At 39.3% G+C, this 23,824-nt stretch overlaps 1 protein-coding gene across 1 annotated transcript; it reads right to left on the bottom strand.

The window, feature by feature from the left end:
• Positions 1-804: 804 nt before the first annotated feature.
• On the bottom strand, positions 805-2,249 carry LOC149829070 (F-box/kelch-repeat protein At2g44130-like). The gene has a single exon (XM_090017267.1). The coding sequence runs from the start codon at positions 2,045-2,047 to the stop codon at positions 950-952; it is 1,098 nt and encodes a 365-aa protein (XP_089873393.1). The 5' UTR covers positions 2,048-2,249; the 3' UTR covers positions 805-949.
• Between the last annotated feature and the right edge of the window lie 21,575 nt (positions 2,250-23,824).

The following is a 23,824-nucleotide window of genomic DNA, read 5'->3' as shown; positions in this document are numbered from 1 at the left end:
GAAGGACACTCCGTGTGGATTGCGGCATGGCGCATCCTTGCACGACAAGCAAACGGGCCCTTCATGTCGGAATTTATCGCTTTCAAGTCAAGTACTTCAATTATTTGTTTTACATTACACTTTAATGTCATTTAATAGGATTGGACTCCACCGGTTTTTTGAAGATGGGGTGAATCCATTTATTAGCTACTTGATTAGGGGTGGGCAACCCACCGGGCGACCCGATGGGCCAAGACGACCCAGCCAGGATTTTAGGCTCGATCTGGTTAGAAACAGAGGCCGGACAGATGGGCCTCAGTTTATAAAAAACAAAAAATTTCAAAAAGTAAAAATGATTTTTTATGAAAACTAAAAATCAAGTAGTAATTAACTTGAGTACATGAAGACTTGTTAATTACTTTTAATTGCTTAATTAATTGTATTAATTTTAAGAAAATGATAAGTAAGTACCAAATCACATTAAATGCATACACATAGAAGGGCAGTTGTCCACAAAAGATCATCAAAAAGTTAGAAACGAGAAAAGAATATCTTAACCTAAAACTACAAGATGCCCCGAAGCTGATCAAGGGGTTTGGCTTAGTAGGATGGGGGCCTAGAAGATTATTTTACTTGACGGGCAGTTTAGGTTCAAATCCCATGAGTCTCATCCCTTGACGATTTAGCTCTCAGAGTTTTACGGCGACATGGACGGAGACCATTTATACGGCAGGCTGAGCCAGCCGGACGGGCGGTTTGTCCGGCTAAAAAAGAAGAAGAAGAAGATGCCCGGGAGCTTTTGGGTGCCATAAAAACGCTTTGTACTTTGTACCAAGCTTAATCCTCATATAGGTATTGTATAATTTTAACCCTACAAATTCAGTAGAGCAAAGTAACAATATACATCCAAACCTCTTATCCATAAAAAGAGAAGCAAAAAATGGGAAATTCGGACTAAAAAAACTCGTCTTCAGATCTCCACAAAGCAGCCCGATTGCACGAAACCTGAGAACTCAGCCGGCATCTCCACCTTCGCCCAACCCTCCCCCTGCTTCCCGGCGTCCACCAAGTAGCACCCGACCGCCCCCCCATCGTAAGCGGACCCGGTCACCAGCGCCCCACCACCACCGGAGCCTCCTCCCAGAGCCACCACGCACCTCCCGACCTTCGCCGCTGCTACCTCACCGTCGAGGCAGACCACCTTCTCCCCGTCACTCCCGACGCCGAGGCACGACGATCTCGGGCACTTCCCCGCCGCCCAAGCACCCTCCACCCGCCTCCACCTGCCGGTCTCCGTGTCCAGGACCTCCGCGCTCTCTCCGAACCTGCCTTGCCCCTCCGTCCCGTACCCGCTCACCACCCAGAACTCCTTCCCCACCATCAACCCCTCGCACTCGTCCCTCTCCTCCCCCATCGCCTCCTCCATCTCCTCCCACTCGTCCCTCCCCACGTCGTACACCGCCCCCGTCCTCAACGCGTTCTTGCTCTCGTCGTGCCCCCCGGCCACGAACACCAATCCCCTCCCTCCGCCACCACCGCTGGCCGCCGCGGCGAAGAAGGACCGAGCAGGGCCCGGCATGTCCTTCCCCTTAATCCACCTTCTAGTCCTGAAGTCGTAAACGGACACGCGTCGCGTCGCCTCCCATGTGACGCAGTCCCACCCTCCGAGAACCACGAGCTTGCCGTCCACGGACACGCACTGGCAGAAGAGCGGGAGCCCGCCGTCGGGCGACCGCAGCCTCTCCCAGCTCCGCCTCTTCGGATCGAACAGCGTCAGCCCGTAGACGGGCGGTCCCCGATTGCCGCTCTTCCGGTGGCCCGACGCCTCGTCGCCGTTTTCCGCCGATGTCGTCGCCGGCGGCGGGAGCTGAACCAAGCATGCGAATCCGTCTGCGGTACCCCTGAGCTTCCTCTCCCCGTAGAAATCGGCGCCGGTGATCATCTCCCTCCACCTCCTGCTAACCTCTCCCATTGCCGCCAGGCCCGCGTGCGGCACCCTAATCAGGCACTCCATCGCGACGTCGTCCGGCAGATCAGGAATGATAGCTGCCCAATACTGACGCTCCATCACGTAGTACAGTGGAATTGAATCACTTCCACCAAACAATGCAAGGTTAAAGAGAAAACGATCAATCTGCAGACTCTCAAGAGCTTTCCATCCTCAACAAACGCGAAATTAACAGGTTTGAATTGGTTCGACCAAACAACGGAAAAGAAAGAGAAACCAATACTCTTCTTCGTCTAGATTCTCAAAATTGCTCAATCATCTGTTGATGGGTGTGGGAGAAATGGGAGGTTATGGGGACATCATTTATAGATGGTTTTCTCTGGGCATCGAAGGAGACGAGACGAATTCAAGTGGACCCTTCTTTCGCTTTTAGTCTCTGTTTTGGCGAGATCTCGATAACGAAAACCCCCAAGGGATAAGGCGGGATGACGGCACGGTGGTGGAAAACTGCGGTTTTTTAGCTTTCTTTATTCGTCCTTTCCGTGATTACTTTTTGTCTCCATTGGTTTGATTCATTGGGGGCCACTGGTTTTAGATTTCCACATGCCGTGTGGGCCCTCACCACGTGGATGATATTTCTGTGCTCGTTTTTTACGACCACCGTAAAGGCCAAGGTACGTGGTTTGGCTTGTACACTCGGTGGTGGTGCTCGCATTTTTGTGGGGGTGGGGGTGATGATGAATGGTTCAGTTGGGCAAAAATTGCGCATCGTAATAAATTACCGTGGGTGGTTCTTTGCGCGAAAGGATCCTGCGAAATATGATTGCACAGAATTTGTGCACCAGATCACCACCCTGTGTGGGTCTCAAAACTTGATGGAGGGCGATCAGGTGCTTGATTAATATTTTTCGTGCAATCATTTTGCACCCGATCCGGACCCGGTTCACTTTGAATTCAAGTGCCAGACGAAAGAGACTGACAGAAAAGGAAGCGGGGAGCCTTTGCCATCCAGCAAATGGTGGGAATATCCTGGTGCTTACGGACGGAAGTGGACCCCGCCCCGTCTCAAAATTTTAATCTCTATATCTGCTTTCATTCCTGGTCCAGACAGGGGTGACGACGATTGAGGGCGACGGGGCAGGAGAAAGCATAAGTCCATCCCCGGTTCAAACTGGGAGAGGTGCAGATTCCCACCGGCCCACTGGTGGTGGTGGTGGGCTCGCCTCTTTGTGAGGTAAAACTCCGAGTTGAGGACACGACACGACCACTCAACCTTAATTACATGCCTCAACCATGATAAAGCAACAGCAGCCTCAGGCGCTAACAAGATTCGATCTCTCCTACCGTGGACGTCTGTGTTTTCTTTTCTCACTCTCTTCTGCTTTTCTCTTTAAAAAAAAACTACAACCTGGAACATGGTTTTGAGAGATTACTTTACTTGTCTGTCAATTTATGATGAGATATTTATATCCCTGCAGGTTGTATCTGCAGGATATTTAACAAAAAAATTGATTGAATTAAGCCCATGGTTTTTGCCAGATTCCATTGCTTATCTCTTATCTTTTCATTTTAGGATGCACTATATTGGTGTTCCAGGTTGGATTTGGGAGACAATTTACAAAAACTTATTCAAGAGAAAAAATTTCAGAAAGATTTTTCACTAAACTGTCACTGATGATAAAGAGCACACTTAAGTTTTTGAAATTGCTAGAACACACAAACTTTTTGCTGCAGTGGTGAAGCATATGATTTTTGTAATTTTCACTTGGGTTGTCACAAATTTCAAGGATAAATTAACCTTCTATTTTACCCTCAATTTTTTTTTTCACTAGGTTTTTTGCAGACACTTTTTTGAGGGTAAAGTGTTAACTGCAACACTAGGGCTGGTACAGGTTGGGCTGTTTGGATTGCCCTCGTTAAGGGTACACCTTTGCTCGGGCTTGGCTGGTGAGTTTGTCATGAGTTGAGACGAGCCCGAGCTTGTAAAGAGCTGATCATGAGCTGGCTCGTCTTCTTAAAAAAGGGTTAATATAATATTAAACTAGTTGAATTTAACTTTAGATGGATTCAACTTTATTAAAAAATTTAAAATCCTGTTAAAAAGAATGAAATTCTTGAAAACACATAATTATTTTTTGAGGCAAAAAAATAAATTTGATAGGTTTTTATAAAGTTAAAAGGTGTTTTACTTTTCATTTCCTTCCAAGTTCAAAAAACTTATGATGCTCTAAAATAATAATGTATTTTAAAAAATATTATTTTTAAAAATATTGTAATCATTTTAATAAGGGTTGAATTTTTCTAAGTTTAAATATAACTAGTTTAATGTTAGATTAACCCTTTTATATATACAAGCTTATGTGTAACATATGTATATAATAGATAATATATAAACCCATATTATATAAATCGATCTAAGTCGAGCTTGACATATTTATGCTTTGCTCATTTCCCTAAACGAGTTGGCTTGTAGCTCAGCTCGCTAAGCACAATTTTTGTGCCAAGCCAAACAACGAGTTGCTCGTCTCGTTTCGCAGCCCTATGCAAATTTTTAACAATTTTCAAAACTTAGATTGTTTTATAATTATCGCAAATAATTTCAGTGGGGTTTTGAAAATTTCTCATGTTTTTACCAAATCAAGCTATTGATTAGTCTCACTTAATTATGAAAAAAAAGGTGTCTTGTTTTTCTAAGATAAAAAGGAAATAAGAACAAAATGTGTTCCTTGCTCAATATTGTACACATGTTTAAAGGGCCACTCAAAAATTTTCTTTATATGGTTTATAATTCTCATTAAACCTCTGCACAAATAAATGAAATAAATAACTGCGGGCAGAAACAAATAAAAAAATAGAACTTAGCATTTTCAAAATTTATGGGAAACTTCTAAAAGTAAATGGGGAACCCGTTTCTCATTTGAGTCGGAAACCCGTTTCACATCACATGATAAATGTACTTAGTTTATTTGAGAAACTCATTTCCACCGTTTAGGAAACATGTTTTCCATACTTTTTTTTGCATGTCTTTCTTTAAGAAAATTCTTTAATAGAAAGTAGAGATACATGCATTATTCAAAATTTTAATTATTTAAAAAACTGCATTTTATATATTTTTTTAACATTAAGAAGAATATAGTGTATTGGATGAAATTGCGAAATTTCAAAATTTAATGTAACCGCATTATTTTTTCTTATTTCATGATTTTATCTAAATGTATATTACATGTGAAAAAATAAATTTATTAATTCTTACCAATTATTATAATTCAAAATTGTATCGGTCATCGAATCGTTTGGCCAACCATTCCGGTGAATCCACCCATATCAATTCCCAACTGAATCAAAATGAATCGGCCAACTTTTAACCAGCAGCTGATATTTAAAATATATATTTAGCATTTATTTGATTTACTTAGAAAATAGCCGAATCCAGTCGGTTTTTCTTACCGATACGATACAAATAGGCCGATTCACAACGAAATTGACAACATTGGTTCAGACCGATTTTCAATAAATCAGTGAGGTGCCGATTGGGTTCCATTTCAACAACGTTTGGTTTTGGCTGTTACCGTCGAGACACGTGTTCGAATCCTAAGGGCAGGTACTTCCTATAGAAAAGCAAAAGGTTGTGACCAACTACAGTACGCCCTTCTCCAGCCCTTCAAAGACGAGGTCAGGCTTGTTATGGTTGATTTTCCTAGAAATAATATGCGTTAGAGAATGAAATCCCATGTGCTAGTTTCCAACTAGGCCACGAACAATTTCGTAGGAAATGCGTGCACTCAAGCAGATCAACTCCAATTCCAGACCTGTTTTCCCTCCATTTGATTTGATGCTTAAAACAATGTTATTAGCTCTTGGCTAATCAATTAGCCCGGGAATTTAGATGCTAGCTAGACATTCTTACGGTCTCGAAGGTAAAGTTTGAGCATTAAGGGTGCGTTTGCATGTCGCGGGTCCGGACCCTACACCATACCTGAAAATCAGAGCCAAGTCTGGTTCCACCTGGGTTTGGGCGTTTATTACACAGTCGGACGTGGGAAGCAAGTTTCACATGAAACTCTCCGCTACATGGGGAAATGCTTCCTCAATGGGGGAGGTGCAATGCCACTAACATGTGAAACAGGGTGTTTTACGCAAAAGAATGTGAGCCCACCATCTATTTCTCACAGGGGTGTTTGTTTCACAGTTGCTGGAAAAGAGGCCTTCTTTCATATGAAAGAGGGTTTCTTTTCCAAGTTTTTGGTTGAAACAAATAGCTCCCAAGGTGTATTGATCCCCTTGAACTCAAAATCAACTGTTGCAAAGTCATCTTTTTTTTTTTTTTGGTTTTTTTTTTTTTATAAAAAGGAGAAACTGTCTTACCGGTTTGGACATACCGGATCAGGTGCCACATTGAGCCAGGCCTATTTAATTTCGTGTTCGAAGTGTTAAGCTCCTGTGGGTACCCCTCCCGTGATGGGATCAGGTGCGCATTGCACAAATTCAATGTGCCGCTGCACCTGATCACCATCCATTTGCTGTTGGGCCCCACTGTCACAGGCTGTAGTCCTAGGCATGCACAATGAACCGAGCTGACCTGAGCTCAGCCCCGGTTAAGATCGGCCCGAAGCTCGTTCGTTCCTTTAAATGAGTTAAGCTCAGACATGGCTACAAGGCTCGGACAAGCAAACGAGCCGAGCTTGGTCAACCTACTGAGCTCGAGTATGCTTGATAAGGCCCGGTTACATTATGCATATAATATAAAATATATATTTTATAGAAGCGTTTTCCGAACCCGCTCCCCCGCCCCCCTTTAGGGCCGGCCCTATGGGCATGAGCTATTTAATTAATTTTTTAGTAATATAAAAATTAAGGAAATTAGTTAGTTGCATAGTAACCTGGTAACTATTGCTATTTACTTAATTAGTTAGAATATTCCTTTCGAATGGTGGAGCATGATGGGTTCAATACGATATCAAAGTATTACAATCTAAATAATCAACCAATATCACATACTACTATTAAATTAAAGAGATACTTTGAAAATATATGAGAAAGAGAAAACAAAGTTAATTTTTTTTTAGTGGTACGAATAAGATATGCCTCACTACAAATTTGTGAACTTCATGCCAGACGGCATCATATTTGTGCTTGGCAAGTTATTTCATTGATAAAGACTAGAGGTTGAAAAAACATATAATTATCTTTAATGAAGTAGGAAAATCTTTAGCCATCATTATTCTTAAAATCTTTAATAAGTGGGACATTAAGAACTTGTTTTTGACAACGACAGTAGATAATGTATCTAATAATGATGTACTTGTTAGGACAATTATTAATAATATGAAGAAAAGTGGTTCTTAATTGTTTTATGGTGGCAAGTTATTTGTGCACATATATTGAATTTAATGGTACAAGATGATCTTAAAGAAATTAAGGAGAAAATATATTGTGTTAGAGAGAATTCTTTCTCAAGACTTCATGATTTTTTTGTTACAAAAAATGAATTAGATGTTCCTACATCAAAGAAGTTTTTGGATGCACCAACTCGATGGAACTCCACATACCTCATGTTGGAGTGTGTTGATATATAAGGATGTTTTTGCCTGTTATAAAGTGAATGATCCAAATTTTCGTTGGGTGATTGAAGCAGGTTGGGATAAGGTAAGAGACATGTTTTCTTGATGTTTTCTATAATGTTACTTGTATTGTCAGGGACACAATACCCAACTTCAGACTTATTTTTTCTTTAGATTGTAAAGGTCAAAACAATCTTAGATGATCGCATTAATAATAATTTTGGGTTTTTGAGATTCATGGCCAAAAAAATAAGTGATAAGTTTGAAAAGTTTTGGGCAGATTGTAACTTATTGATGGTTCTTGTATCAGTGTTAGACTCAAGGCTAAAGAAAATTGCATTACAATTTGTTTTTTCATTGGTTTATAGTGAAAAAGATAAAGTTATGCATCATATTGAATCAGTGATAAGCACTTTACATGATATTTATAATGATTATGTTGATAAGTATGATACTCATGCATTTGATGGTGGTAATAAGAGCCAAATTAACAATAGACCCGGCATTAGTAAGTGTGAATTAACCTGGTTTGTACTGTGATTGTGTGAACAGTTTATTGCTAGGTTGTTTAGTGTATATTTCACTAAACAAATATATTGTTATGAACAGTTTATTGTTATATATTCCACAACAAATATATAGTTGTATACTCTACTGAATTTGGCATTTGCAAGCAGGTTATTGTTCGGATTAATATATCTAGTTGATGTAAACAGTTTATATTGTTGTGTGAACAGTTTATTGCTGTATATTCCACAACAAATATATTGCTGCGAACAGTTTATTACTTCTGATTGATATATCTAGTTGCAGATTTATGATATATCTATCATAAATAACTAGCAATTTGCAAACAGGTTGGTCCAACTAAATTTGGCATTTGGACATCTTTAATAGCAATTGCCAAGAAGATGAATGCTGTATTTTAGCCTGTGTATTTTATTTGGGTTTTGCCATATCTTGTTCTCTGAACTCATGGATTGTACCAATTTTGAACTGTGATAACCCAGTTGGGCATCTGGTTAAAGCCCAGTTGTTTGAAATGATTCATTTGATCCCATATTCATTTGGAATCCATCTTTGCTTGTGCAACCTTGAACATGACCATGACCATGATGGCTTGGTTGAGTGTGGATGAAGACAACTTGATTCCCATGAGTGATTTAGGTGCAGAACCATTACTGAACATACACATTTGGGGAGCCGGTCTTACTCTCAAGTCTAAGGTCTTTGTTTGGTTATTAATGTTGGAATGATGATACAAATAGAAAGCACTGGATTCGAGGAGAAAACTAAGTTATCAACTACTTTTAAGTATTTATGCTATGAAAGCAGAAGCAATGAAAATAAGCAACAATTAATGCAGAAATTCAAGAAAAGTAGCAATAAATCAACCATCCAACTCGTACACTCCTATCTATAAATATTTATAGATTAGACTTCTTAATTTTAATTCAAGTAAACTACCTAATTTTATTAAAAGATATACTTATCCTAATATAATAAAATCTGAATATTGGATCTAATACATAAATTTAATATCCATTACAAATGACCCAAAATGCAAAATTGATCCAAATACAAAAGATTCAAATGATAAAAATCTAAACTATGAATAGGATCCAAATAGATCCTCATGGGCCTAGTTCTTTGTCCTTTGATTGGAGAAGACTTGCCCTCAAGTCTGTATCTCACTTACATCTCTTCCAATTCTGCTACACCATGTGGGTTATGGGCTTGCAATATGTAAATGAATACTGTTGTTGGTCCTCAAACTGAGTAGTCTGAGCTGTTCTGGTATGTGTTTGAAAATCCAAAATATTCTTCACGAACCATCCTTAGTCATATGGATTTTTATATTGATTTGAATCAAATGGATCGAATGGCTCCATGAACAAACAATTTGGACCTCTTGCTCCATTATCCCGTGTTCTGCATGTTGTTGTAGATGTGCTCCAAACAAGTTAAGAGTTTGGGGGCAAGCTTGGTTCACAGTTGGATCAAAATGAGGATGTCGGACCCAATTCGGTGGGTTTAGGGCAGAAAACAGGTCAATCCGAGTTGGATTCCGCCATGGTTGGGTTTGGAGCCAAGGACTGCTGAACAGGATTCCTGAATCAGCCACAAACCGATTCAAAACTGACCTGATCCGATGCGAGACCGTTACAAAACCAAATCTGTTTACGAAACCGGTTCTTCTCTTCCTCCCGAGTTGAACATGACCACCACATCGTCCACCACCACATCGTCCACCACCACCACCACCACCACGCTGTCCACATCGGCGTCGCCTTTGGCTGGCCGGGGGGCGCTGATCGACTGGATCCAGTCGGCGGATGAGCTCCGACTAGGATTCCTCTGACGGCAAGTCACATGATATACAATCTGATTGAGGAAAAAAATTTTGTTAACTTGAGACTGAACCATTAACCATGACTGGCGTAAAATTGCAAATACATTTATCAACAAAAACAAGTTACCATAAATACATAAATAACATAAAAAAACTAAAAAACATTCATTTTAATTCAACCTATGATGTAACAGAGCACATGAAAAACCAAAATAGCAAGCAATATTAACTATAACAATCATGAAACAATTTTGCTACACATGATGTAACAGAGCACATGAAAAACCTCCGGTCGACAATGCGTGAGTCAAACGGAGAAAGAGTGAGAGACAGAGAGAGTGGGAGAAAGAGTGAGAGAGAGGGCCGGTACCTGAAAACAACCATATTCACTAGAGTTGGAGGTCGCCTAAAGTTGCCATATATATATATATATATATATAGAGAGAGAGAGAGAGAGAGAACATTTATCATTCAACATTACCAAAATACATCCAACCCAATATTGGATGAGAAACATAAGAGTAAGACAGCCACGATCTAGATGGTGACTGTGCACAGTTCAAAGTACAAGTAGATCCAAACCCCGTCTCTATTATGTAATTTAAGAGTCAGATACACATTAAACATAACCCGTTGACGTAGCCTTTCAAAATTGAATTTGATGCCCCTGAAAAAGATACAGCATGCATCTTCTTGGCTGAAAACAACCATACCCGCTACAATAATCTCTCTTTTTTTTTGTTTCGTAAACTCATGGGACCAAACAAGAGAGAGAGAGAGTTCCCTTTTATAATGACAAATGACTATTATAGCCTTAAAAAAGGGTTATCTTTTTATTTTTTGGTAAAAACTATTTTTTAAAAGGGCAAAACAGTCATTACTGAGCTCGCTTCTCTTAAATGTGGAACACACTTTCCATTTTAAAACAACACTTCCCCTAGCGTTTTGGATCTAGGAGCGCTTCTAGTAACCCTGGTCTTACCCATCCGATCATATCATTTCTTCCACTCATATGGTTTCTTGGATGACTTTTAGTACTCAGATAGACGTTGGAGCTACTAACCATCGTGGCTGGTGCAAGGCATCTATTCTCTATTACCAGGCCTTCTCTCAAGATTTGCTGGTGATCTTCTACTCTATTTAATACGAATGTTGCGTAAAAATTTCCAATGTAAATTCTTCATATTTACAACTAATTGAGTCAAATCAGTTATGGCATCTTAGTCTAAGACATGAACTTGTGTCTAAGATGAAAATTTCCATTGCAAATTCTTCATATTTACAACCAATTGAGTCAAACACTTAGTCTAGGACATGCACTTGTCTCTAAGATGTTAGTTTTGTGCATAGGCATCGCTAGGGCTAATTCTAAATGAACTGAGTGTGATGTATGTGAAAAGGTAAAACAATGCAGGAGCTCATATCTTATAGTTCTTTAGGAATTGAATTCTACACCTTTTTGAGCTATTTCATCCTGGGACTCTGTCCCTGCAATGCCAATATTTTAGTTACAACATTTGTTCTTTCGTAGATGATTTTCTCAAAAAGTTGTTTTATGCTTAAATTAGATCAAAAGATGATGTGTACTCTAACTTACAGTATACCAGAAAATGAATGCAAATAAATACATGACACTGAAGTGAGGTAACAATGCTTAGAAAATAGGAGAATTTCTTGCCTATTATTTGGCATAATACTTTGATAAGTATGAATATAATTGTTTATTTTTTCCCCAACTTCCTATGGATATAATTACTATTCGCCAAATTAATTGGGATTGGTTCAATTCATATACTTTGGTCATGTCAACTGATTTCCTTGGGCATATTAATTTTTTCCTAAGTTTCATGCTGGTTCAATTTTTCCTAAGTTTCATGCTGCTGCTGTTCAAGAAAATATATATTCATCAGCTTTATGTGTACTCTGAAATCTCCAATGCAGGTTAGCTTTGTAAATCGTGACAGAGTTCCCTCGAACTGCTTCAAACAAGATATTGATAAGAGTTTTGAGCAGAGTTACAGGAAGCACCATAGGAAATGGGGAAGTGGCTTCCCCGAAACAAATGCCGTGTTTCTGAAATGTGTTGGGAAGCGAAAAAAAATGGGAAGCGCTTCCCCCTCGCTTCTCATTTTTTTTTTATATTTATTTTTTTCGCTTCTCCCTCGCTTCCTAGGTCGCTTTCAGTTTGCTTCTTAGGTCGCTTTCGAGATGATTCTTAGTTCGCTTTTAAGTTGTCCCACGCTTTTCACTTCCTAAAATTTTGAAAGTACCTCTTTTCGGCTTTCCGAATAGCTTCTTGCTCCCGCACTTTGGTTTTGAGAGATCAAATTAGGCAGGAGCATTCTCCAAGGAGAAGCAGTTTGTGAGATGATGGTAATTATGTGGTGTGAGTGAAGTATGCAGTTGTTTCTGTTTGCATTGCGGATTGCCTTGTCTTGTTTGTTATGTGTTAACTGTCATCCAATGAGGATGCTGAAAGATTTAGGTTCTAACAAGCAAGATACACCATGGGGCATATTACAATCAACTGTACTCATCCCAAAGAAAAGGAAACAATTTTTCATAACCAGAAAAATTCAAGAAAATGTACCGTGGTATATGTTGTTTGCTGATGATATTGTTTTGATTGATGAGTCTTGAGCTGGGGTTAATGCTAAGTTAGAATTATGGAGACAGACATTGGAAGCTAGAGGTTTTAAGTTGAGTAAGAGTAAGACTGAATATATGGAATGTCCGTTTTGTAAGCAACGAAGTAGTGATGAGAGTGTAGTGAAGCTTGGTGAGCAAGAAATACCGGTGAATGATTATTTCAAATATTTGGGATCCATCATTCAAAAGTATGGAGAAATTGATGGAGATGTAAATCATAGGATAAAGGTTGGGTGGATGAAATGGAAAAGTGCAACTGGAGTGCTGTGCGATCGTAGAATGCCATTGCGGTTGAAGGAAAAGTTTTATAGGACGACTATTAGACCCGCTTTACTATATGGTACGGAATGTTGGGCTGCCAAGAGACATCATATTCAAAAAATGAGTGTAGCTGAGATGCGGATGCTTAGATGGATGTGTGGAAATACAATAAAAGATAAGATTCAGAACGAGGAGATACGTAAGAAGGTAGGTGTTGCACCCATTGAAAATAAGATGCGAGAGAATCGTTTACGGTGGTTTGGACATATTCGGCGAAGGCCTAATGATGCTCCAGTTAGAAGGTTGGAGAAATGGGAAAATATATTAGTTAAAAGAGGTCAGGGTAGGCCTAGGAAGACTTGGATGGAGATGATAGGAAAGGATATGAATGCTTTGAACCTCACCGAGGACATGACATTGGATAAAAATGATTGGAGGAAAAGGATTCATGTGGAAAACCCAAAATGAATTTCTTTTTTGGTTCATATCGCTGACCCCAATTGTTTTGGGATGAAGGCGTAGTTGTTGTTGTTGCAGAAAAATGCAATGCAAGTAATTATCTTTTGGAAATTTGGAATAAGATGGTAGGAATGGAAATTGGTTGGATTCGTGCTCGATCATAACTGACCTGGTTTGCACTTGATGAATCAGTGGATCTAAATCTGATCTTAATCCAATCACATTCGAGGAAATTGCCTTTCATTTGATTTTATATAATGGTTTCATATCTGGGAAGGGAAAAGAAGGTTGGAAATCTCATCATCGACGATTAATCGGGAATCATCATTATCAGCTAATTGTGATTATTGGGACGAAATTTGTTAACACCAGAAATCCAATTTCTCAGTTTAATCAGTGATTAATTACAATCCAATAATTTTGAATTTAAAAATTATTTACAATTGTTTTTACATGTAAGTAAAATCATTTTTCATATGCTAGTTGAATTGAACACCCTAAAATCACAATATAACAAAAATAAATGAATATCCTTGGTCCTGTTATTTATCTGAGAGTCTGGTTGGCCTTTCACTTGGTAGCATGAAAAAAAAAAGATTAACCATCCTTATTGACATCTACAATAGTGTTACTAGGGATGGCAGTGGACCGGGGGCCGAGGCGGGGGACAAGATCTCCACCCCTGCTCCGTCTCAAAATTCTGCCCTCCATCTCCGCCTTCATCTCCATACGGGTTTTGAGTTTAACCTTCATCCCTGCCTCTATCCCCGTTTTATGTCCTCCATCCCTGGTCCAAATGGGGTGAGGCGGGGTGGCCCTGCCTCTCCCTGATCCACTGCCATCCCTAAAGGCATTTTAGTTATTTTACTAACAGGGACCAGAGACGGGGCGGGGGAAAGCGTAAGTCTATCCCCGCATGGGTTTTGATTTTAACCTTCATCCTCCCCTCCATCCCCGTTTCATGTCCTCCATTCCCGCTCCAAACAGAGTGAGGCGGGGCGGAGCCCTGTTTCCGCCGTTCCACTGCCATCCCTAAGCGTTACCAAAAGGATTGGAAGTGAAAAGAATAATGCCAATTGAGCACTCAATATGATCTAAAAAAATTAGAAATTAAGAGTTAAGAAGAGACAGGCTCTATTGGATTCTTTTAGAAACTAATCGTTTTGAAGTGATTCATGCATATATGCTTATCCACAGCAATCGAACTAGTTATTAACTAATTTTCTTTGTTTTTTAACCACTCAAGGCCTCTCTAAATCTTTTCCCCCAATCTTGTGGATTCAACTTGAACTAGCAATTTTGGTTGACTAATTGAAAACATTTTAAGATACAGGTAGATGTACAAACAACTTAACAAACTCTTGTTTTTTTTTTCATTTTTTCGTCAACCCGACTTCATCGATGTGATCCACGTGCTCCGTTCAGTTGGCGTCAGCGTTTGGATTGGTGCAGTCCGATGACATCGGAGTGTAACTTTCCGGCAATTGAAATATTATGGCCATAAATGCATCAAAAACCTTTTACTCAAAAGATTATTTTCTTTTAATTGAAAAAACATGATCCAAGGATTGTATGCCATTAATTCAAGCATGCTGAATGCATTTATGACGTCATCATATTGAGTCAAAACAACTTGCATAATCAGATTCCAAATAGAGTTGTACATACAAATGACTGTACCAAATATATATACATAGGATACTTTACTTGAATTTTGGTTGTACTATCAATTTGCATACATTAACTTGATAGGCATATTTGCCATCTTCATTAGGCTAAGAATTTAGGCCTATCCACCAAGTTTACATTTCTTAAATATATGTTCTTATATGGATAAGTTTAGGGCTAGTTTGAGGAATATGAAACCACTTTCGACAGTCACACACTACCCATGCGGAATGCGATAAGCTAACCCTAGCGGGATTCGAACTCAAGACCGACAGGTTATGACAGGCTAGATCGAATCAGTGTTGTCAGGGTCAGTTTCTCATGAACCGGGTCATTTTTCAAAAAGGTTCAGAAAATTGGCCTCAATCAGAGCGAATTGAATCATTTTGAATTGGTCTATTAAAAAAAAAGGATTTTTAAAATTACAAAAAATCCAAAAAATCATGAAAATTTATCTAAAAGAGAAGAAAAGAAGCAAACGATGACTTGGAGGTTACATCAATTTCTAAAATATGCATCTAATACTTCAAAAAATACTACAGCAAACAAATAGAAATAATTGTCACAAAACATTAAAAAAGATAAAAGGAAAACTTAGTTCGAGCCAATTTTCAATTAAATCCTAATTCAATTCAATTTTAGTAACATTATATTAGATTGGTGACTTGAAATAAAGATTATCCCTTATGCTTTTCTAGGCAAAATTTCTTCATTTCAAAACTTCTCTGCATTCAATCAAACATGCCTTTAGATGATTTTGTGTTGGAATATTTGCATGATCCAGATGGCGATCATGGTGATAACAATATCCCAAATGGCTTGGAGGCGCACACTATGGTGCTCTCTTAAAACTGACAGTTGCCCCTCCGGGTAAAAATCAGGTGTAAAAGGGTGAACTGCATCTTAAAATTGAGAGTTGCCTCTCTCATGGTTTTCTCGATCACCTTTCGCACTAAGACCATCAACTACCACAATATGATTATCCTAAGCAACCTCATAGAGAAAATGTAAGAATTTTGATATAAGAATGAAAAGAAAAAGAAATGAGTCTACACCAGCCAAGCTATGCTAAGTCACACCCAAACTCAAGGACCTTTAAAGGTTTATATAGGCTTGGGTTGGACAGTTGGTCAACAAGATCTTAATGGTCCATTGACTACATCATTAAACATGCCCCATAATGACTCTTATAGTCATGCATACACCTACTAATGACTCTTAAAGCCTTGCATGCACTCACTAATGTTCAAAATGTTGGTCTAGCCTTAACCATTAAGGCTAGATGGCACACTCAATACACTACAAGAAAAATGCTAATTAGCGATGGATTTTTTTCACCGTAAATTTGCGACGGATTAGCGAGAGAAAACTCTTCGTCGCTAACATTCAAAATATTTACGAAATTAGCGACGGAAAAAATTTCAACGCGAATCCATCACTAATTCACGATGCATTCACGATAACATTTTTCTGTTGAAAATATTACAAGAAAAATGTTAATTAGCTACGGAATTAACAAGAGAATTATTCCGTCGCTAATCTGTAGCTAATTAGCGAGGGAATTTTTCTGTCGAATAACATTACAAGAAAAACGTCAATTAGCTACGAAATTAGTGAGGGGAATATTCCGTCACTAATTTTTGATTTAAACCGACCCACCGAGGGCGCATAATTTTTCCCCTCTCCCCTTGCGAAATTTAAATCGACCGTTCGATTAAAGTGTGTGCTTCTCTTTCAGATCGTCCGGCTTCCCCGAGAAGCCTCGCAGGTGACAGCCAGAATCTGAGGTCGCCGAGGTCCACCAGACGAGAGAACTCTCGTCGGAATAACCGTGGTGGAGGAGGGCCGTCGTGGCGGCAGGAGTTTTATGGTGTGACGCGTCTATGCGACACCCTCCATCTCAAGGGCGTTCGCGCTCTCACGGAGGAATCAAACGATGGCTTGGAGAGGGCAGTGGGATTGGCCGTCTGCATGGCTTGAGGGAGGCGATGAGCGAGATCTGATCCGAAGGGAAGGAGGTGAAAGGCTGGAGGGAGGCGATGAGCGAGGTGGGTGAGATCACCGAATACTTCCTCTCCGACACCGACGACGAAAGGTGTGTGAGTCTCTCTCTCTGTGTTGGCTTTTGCTTTTCTTTGCAGTGGCAGGCCGGGCTAGACAAGTGGGGAACCAGGTCGAGAGGGCACCAGAGAGCGAGTCGAAGAGTGCACCGATTCTGTGCAGAAGACCCCACAATGGTTGTGTGGTGCGGTACAAGTTCGACCTATTGCTATCAGAATACCGGCCGACATGGAGCAAATTTTTTTTTTTAAATTTAGAGATAAATATTATTTGTTGCTAATCCGTCGCTAAACAAGCGATGAATAATGTCCATCGCATAACCAAATCAGTCTCTGTTTAGCGCCGGATTAACGACGGACATGATTCGTCGCCAATCCATCCACTACAAGAAAAATGTTAATTAGCGACGAAAATTTGCGACGGATTTTTTCCGTCGCAAATTAGCGACGAATTAGCTAGAGAAAACTTTCTTCATGAATCCGTCGCTAAGTAGCGATGGATTAGCGATTAAAGTTTTCTCTAGCTAATCCGTCGCTAATTAGTGACGGATTAACGACAACAATTGTTTTGTCGCTAATTCTCAATACAAGAAAAACATTTTAGCGAGGGATTTAGCGAGAGAATTTTTCTGTTGCTAATCCGTCACTAATTAGCGACAGATTCATGACGGAAAAATTCCCTCGCTATATCCCTCGCTATTTTTTTATTTAAACCGAGCGTGAAATTTTCCCTCTCTCCCCGTTCGAAATTTAAATCGATCGCGCTTGATTTAAACCGACTTCTTCGGAGGACAACGACGTCGGAGAGCGCGTTGGAGAGTGGAGGACGGCGACGCCGAAGGACGGTCGGCGATCGCTGGAGGACGTCGGCGCCGGTTCACGGAGGACGACGACGCCGGTTCATGGAGGACGGCGACACTGGTTCACGGAAGATGACGACGATGCTGGTTCACGGAAGATGACGGCGCCGGTTCATGGAGGACGGCGCCGGAAAGCATCAGTTCATGGAGGACGATTCACGAAGGACGGCGACGCCGGTTCACGGAGGACGACGACGCCGATTCACGGAGGATGGCGATGCCGGAGCGCACCGGTTCACGGAGGGCGATACAAGTCCGGCGACAAGGCAGAGCGATCATTCTGTGCAATGCCTGTCGGGTGCGGTATAAGTCCGGCTTATTGCTGCCGGAATACCGCCCGACAGAGATCATTTTTTTATATTTTTTTTAAAATTTAGCGACGGATAATATCCGTCGCCAATCTGTCGCAAATTAGCGACAGAATTAACGACAGATAAGTTTTTCCGCTAATTAGCGAGCAAAAATTCGCGATAGCCTCTATCCATCGCTAAACAGTTTAGCGACGGATTAACGATGAATATAAGCTGTCGCTAATCCACAATTTTCTTGTAGTGATCGCTACTTAGCGATGGATTGGCGACAGATAATTTCTACCGCAGTTTAGCAATTAGGGTTATGCGACAGACGCTATTCGTCGCTAATCCGTCACATAATCTGTCGCTAACGTATTTGACGATGGATGAGCGATGGATAAAGTCTGTCGCTAATACACATTTTTCTTGTAGTGATAATGGTGAAGAATGACCTTTGATCGGATGGTCAATCTCCCAAATCAATTTGAGAAATAAATCTCCTTTAAGGGGGTTTTAAAGTTATTTTATGAGGTCCAAAAATGAGTAATAAAAATATTTGGTCAAAGTCAAACCAAACTGAACTGAGCCATGCCAAATTCGAATCAAAAGCCAAATTGAAATCCAAAGTTCAAATTTCAATTGATAAGCCCTTTGAGGACCTTGCCCTCTAAATCAACGCTACACATTTTAAACCCAATGCATTTCTAAAAAATGTTCATTGTGTAACTAAACATATTTTATATAGTAGACTTTCTTTACAAAACCTATTTCTCAAAAACTAAGGCAAAGGTAGGGTTATTTGGCTAAAGAGCTTCATTCAAAAGGCCATAAATTTTTAGCCAAACAATAACATTTATGTACAAGGAAAACCTTTTAGCAAGAAAGTTGTTGAATTTTACTAACGTCAAGAGAGTAAGCATGGATGCAAGTTGTGTCTCTTTCATCTTGGGTATCTTAGCTCCTTGAGAGTCCGAGACTCTTGTTTTGACCATTATAGAAGGTTGTAAGCTACTACACAAAGTGGTGAAATTGATAGAACAAAAGCTCTTTCAGTGTTGTCGAATAATCTCATTAAAGTTCTTATTTTCTTTTTGTGTTATTTTTGAACCAAAACAATAAACAAAAAATGATCATACTATCCTTGTAAAATGACACAATTTTATAAATGCCTCATAATTTGCCAAAATCCTTCCAATGCCTAAAATTTTGATTCCCAACTTTTTAAGGATATTTTTACTTTTTGCAGAAGCGAATTGATGTTGTTAGCATGATAGATACATACATTTTTCGAAGATCACAATATCTCAATAAAAAAAAGATTCACATGAACATTTTGCAGACGTTATGAAATTCACATAAAGTATTTGCGAGCATGGCCAACTTGAATCCCAACACAGAAGATACACATGCCCGATGCGAACCTTCTTGAATTAAAAAGTTTGACCTCAGCAGATTCACTTCATAAATTTATGATAGTCTTGGCATTCACGCAAATATCAAACTCGCTTAACGCGAGGATGTACGTCTACAAATGTATGACTGACCTTTGCAAATATCTGTTGTAAATGTCGTTACCTTTGCATGTTTCTTATTCAAGTTTGACATGTTCACATTACATATTCGTAGACATCACAACCTTGGCGTAAATACCATGCAAACCTTCTTTAACTAAAAACTAGCATAAAGCCTGAACGTACGTCCATAAATGTCTGTCTTACATTCACAAATATGGGTTGCAAATGTCCTTACTTTCACATATTTTTTATTTTAGTCTCGCGTCACATATTTGTAGACGTGATGACCTTCGCGTAGATATCATGCCAACCTCCTTTAACTAAAAACTCACATAAAGTTTAGACGTACATCCACAAATACATGATATGAATTTCATAAATATGTGTTGTGAATGTCCTATTACTGCAATGCCAATCTATTTTAACGTGTGAATATCATTTTACGAATGTACTTAGCTTCACATGCTTTCTTATTCATACTCTAATATGTGAATTGTCTAATGCTTATCTAAAAATGCATTCAAACCCAGTATAAAAATTCTTTTATTTACATTATATCTCATGTTTCTATAAAAATACATTAAAACCCTACCAATATATTCATTGGTTCAAAATTCCATTCCTTTAAATTTTGTCAATACATCCACAATGACAAATGATTTTTCCTTCACCATCCCCCTGTGAATGAACTTTCCCATAAAAAATCCATGGGGCTTGTTCCATGAGAGTGGTGCTTCTTTAGGTGCTTCATGATTTCTTAAAAATAAGGATAAATATCACCTTTGTCTGATTCAATTGAAACATGTTATTTGTGTCACCTACTTAGATTCTGCCCCTGTTCACTTTTTCAACATAAAGAGTTACCAAAGTAACCAGAGTGACAGATCAAAGGTTGCAGGAACAAGATGCTTTCATTGTTTATGGATGTAGAATTCAACCTTACGACTGGAAGGAAGGACTTTTGCTGACTTGGTTGCATGCTGGAGTAGTAAAGGGAAAAAGTAGCATGAAACAAAAATGTATAGTTGTCTGTATGGATTTCAAGTAGTTAAAATAACTAACCAGATCAACCAGGATTAGAGAAGCTAAAGACTACCTTGACAACAAGATATGATATCTAACACAACATAAGAAGATACAATGACCTAATTATTTCAAGATTCTACGTACTAAAAAAAAATAGGATGAAATTTTGATTGGATGATTGCCTCATATATACGACAAGGTCTTTTCACTAGGGTTCTTTCTGATGGGAGGACCGTGTTTCGTAGCTTATAGATGCCTGTTACTGCTGCGATGATTCCCTCTTTGATCCTGCATCAGAGGAATTCGGCTTCAGTTTGGATCAACCTATAAGATCTGTCTGACCATTCTGGCCGCTGCCAAACTTGTGTTGCTAGTGCTGTCTTGAAATCTAGACCTCCCTTTTTGACCAATGGGTCCTCGAGCCTATCCTCGCATGGAGGTTCCATTTCATTCCTTTTGAATGATGAAAGAGAGCTCATCCAAGAAAGAGCCTAAAGGGTTTCATAGACTCTTATGTCGAATATTTCTTGTTCGAACATAGGGTTACCTGTAACCTGGGTTTCATTTTGTCCCTGTAGGAAGAAGGGATTAGAGGGTGCAACTGCGAAAAGATAATGGAACTACTGCGATCCTATGCACAACTTCCAGAGTTTCTGGCTGGTGCCTGCTAAGAACCCTTGATAGGTAGATATGCAAACTGGATTTCAAATATTCAAGAATCAAATAAAAAGATGTATGAGGGAGAAGGAGCCGACCCTTTCACGAGAGGTTTCTGTTAAACCATATATTTAGGGTTGGGTGCAAGGTGGATGATTTCAAAACAGGCTCCTCCATTCATTAGATAGAGAAGATTGTCATGATTTTGTTATCCACTGCTGAACGCCAAATCTATTCCAACAACTCGGACTCGGATCGTGGGATTACCATAATACTTCCTATCAACATATACTCGATATATCAATATCGATTAAATTAGAGATATATTATTTAATTGCCTTTTGTTCCTGAGGGAATAACTTCTCATCATATTGCAGCAGGCACCTTGGGAATATTAGTGGGTCTATTCCATCATAGTGTCCATCCGCCCCAACGTCTATACAAAACATTACTTATGGGAAATATTGATATTGTGCTTTCTAGTTGTATCATTGTTTTTTTTTTTTTGCAATGTTCTTTTTTGTTGGAACTATGTGGTATGATTCAATGACTACTTCGATCGAATCAAAATATAGATGTCATTTTAGCTTCTTAAAACATGTGGAGCTCAAAACTTTTTTTCCCCCTAAGAAGTCACTTGAATTCATAGTCATCGCATTGAGACATTCATAATTGTCTAATCAAATAAAAATTGGACACTCAAGTTGTTTCAATCCTCATATGGAAAAAGAAAAATTTTGACATCTCTACACAACCTAACATAATGTTCATCCTGGCACATTTTTATCGAACATCACGATGGATTCATGCTTTCAATCCTTTTAGCATGCATCAAACTGGTGACCATTGTCAGTTGCAGCGGAGTTTGTTTCATGCCATTTCCTATAAAAGAGGCTCTTTTTTACAATAAATAAGGTCTTTGCTCTACTATGAAAGAGTGAATTCAATGAGGTTTAGACAAATAAGAGTTTTGAAATGGATTCGAGTTTTTAGTTAAAGGTGATGTGGGATCCCCACTTGCAAATTGAGCATTTTTCCTTCTTCACTGAGAAGGGATCAACCTCATTAGAAACTTCGGCTCCCCTTCGATTCAAACTTTAAGGTGCAACGCCATGTACCTCGTACGCGAAGCCTATAAAAAAAAGGTGAGCTTGATAGTGTAGAGACACCACTAAGACTTGAAAAAGACTAAACAAGAATGATATGTGAACTGTAAGACAAATCCACACTTAATCAAGATGGACAAACAAATAGAACACAAAAAATTATGAATACGAGTCTCACTTTGGGCTTAGGTGGCCCTTTCTACGACAACAATGACGAGCACAATGATAGATGAGCATAACTTCCGCTAGGCAGAGTCTATGAGACTGGTGAGACAAGAACTTAGATCGAGGTTTGGGACTAGGTTCCAATAAGGTGTGAGTATAAGTAATAGGCTGGGGGAGACGTCTGACAGAGTGTGGGTGTAGGGTGCTTGAGTTGAAGATGATTTAATAGGAGATTTGGCAAGAGTCCGGTGGATGAAGAACTAAAGAGCATAGATCATAGATGCCTGAAAATGAAGGACAAGGTCCTTATTTATAGTTCTAGCGACTGATCCTAAACCTAGGCCTAGTGAATTCTGGGCCATAGAAATCGAATCTAGGTGCCATGCAGGTGTCTCAATCATATTGGTCAAGGATTTGATGTGGCACAATTCTATTAGACATGATTTTTAGCTTAGGGGCCAAGGATTGATAGCCCGAGAGGCTAAGGTTTTGGTTGTAGAAGGCTTAATGGGCAAGTTTTGGGATTTTTGATAAGTTTTTGAGGTCTAAAACATCTTCAAACTAGGCCTAAAATAAGCAACATTTGCTTGAGCACTACCTAGGTTGCCTGGTTGTTGTTTGTGCACAGGCTACAACCTAGGTTGTCGTTTGAATGAAATGGGTTAGGATTCATTCCTTAGAACGACAACCTGGCTTGCACATGCACCACCTCAGACTGGATCTGATCCAAATCCAAACAATTTTCAAATGACAACTTGGCTTGGGCGATTGGATATGATCTAGATCCAAACTGCAAGGGCACCAACTGAGCTGGATCTGATCTAGATCAAATCAGTTCAAACAATAACTTGGGTTCAGATCCATAATTGAAACAATAACTAGGATCCAAATCCAAATAATAAGGACGAAACTGGGCTTAGAAAACAATGAAAGAGTGATAATATGAAATAGAACTAGATTCATAACCAAATCCAAACAAGTTAAAAACCTTGGGCAGGCCAAAATGTTTGAGGTGATATTTGATGTGTTGAAAAACTTATGATGTCCTCTTCAACACTTTTTATAGATGAAAAACTTGAAAACATGATTTTCTAGAATAAAATTTTATTCAAAGAAGATCCAGTAATTTTGGATTAAAGGCATTGGTGTTTTGAGAAAAAAGACTTTTTGACAAAATTCAAAATTGGGGTGTCTACACTTACAAAGGGTGAAACAAGAATGTCTATAGAAAATATATGGTGAAACCCACATAATAAATGCAAAAA

The sequence above is a fragment of the Nuphar pumila genome, chromosome 9 (genome assembly GCF_984573655.1).
Source record: "Nuphar pumila chromosome 9, dmNupPumi1.hap1.1, whole genome shotgun sequence".
NCBI classification, from domain to species: domain Eukaryota; kingdom Viridiplantae; phylum Streptophyta; class Magnoliopsida; order Nymphaeales; family Nymphaeaceae; genus Nuphar; species Nuphar pumila.
The sequence above is the reverse complement of the archived record's forward strand: the minus strand, read 5'-3'. Positions and strand labels throughout refer to the sequence as shown.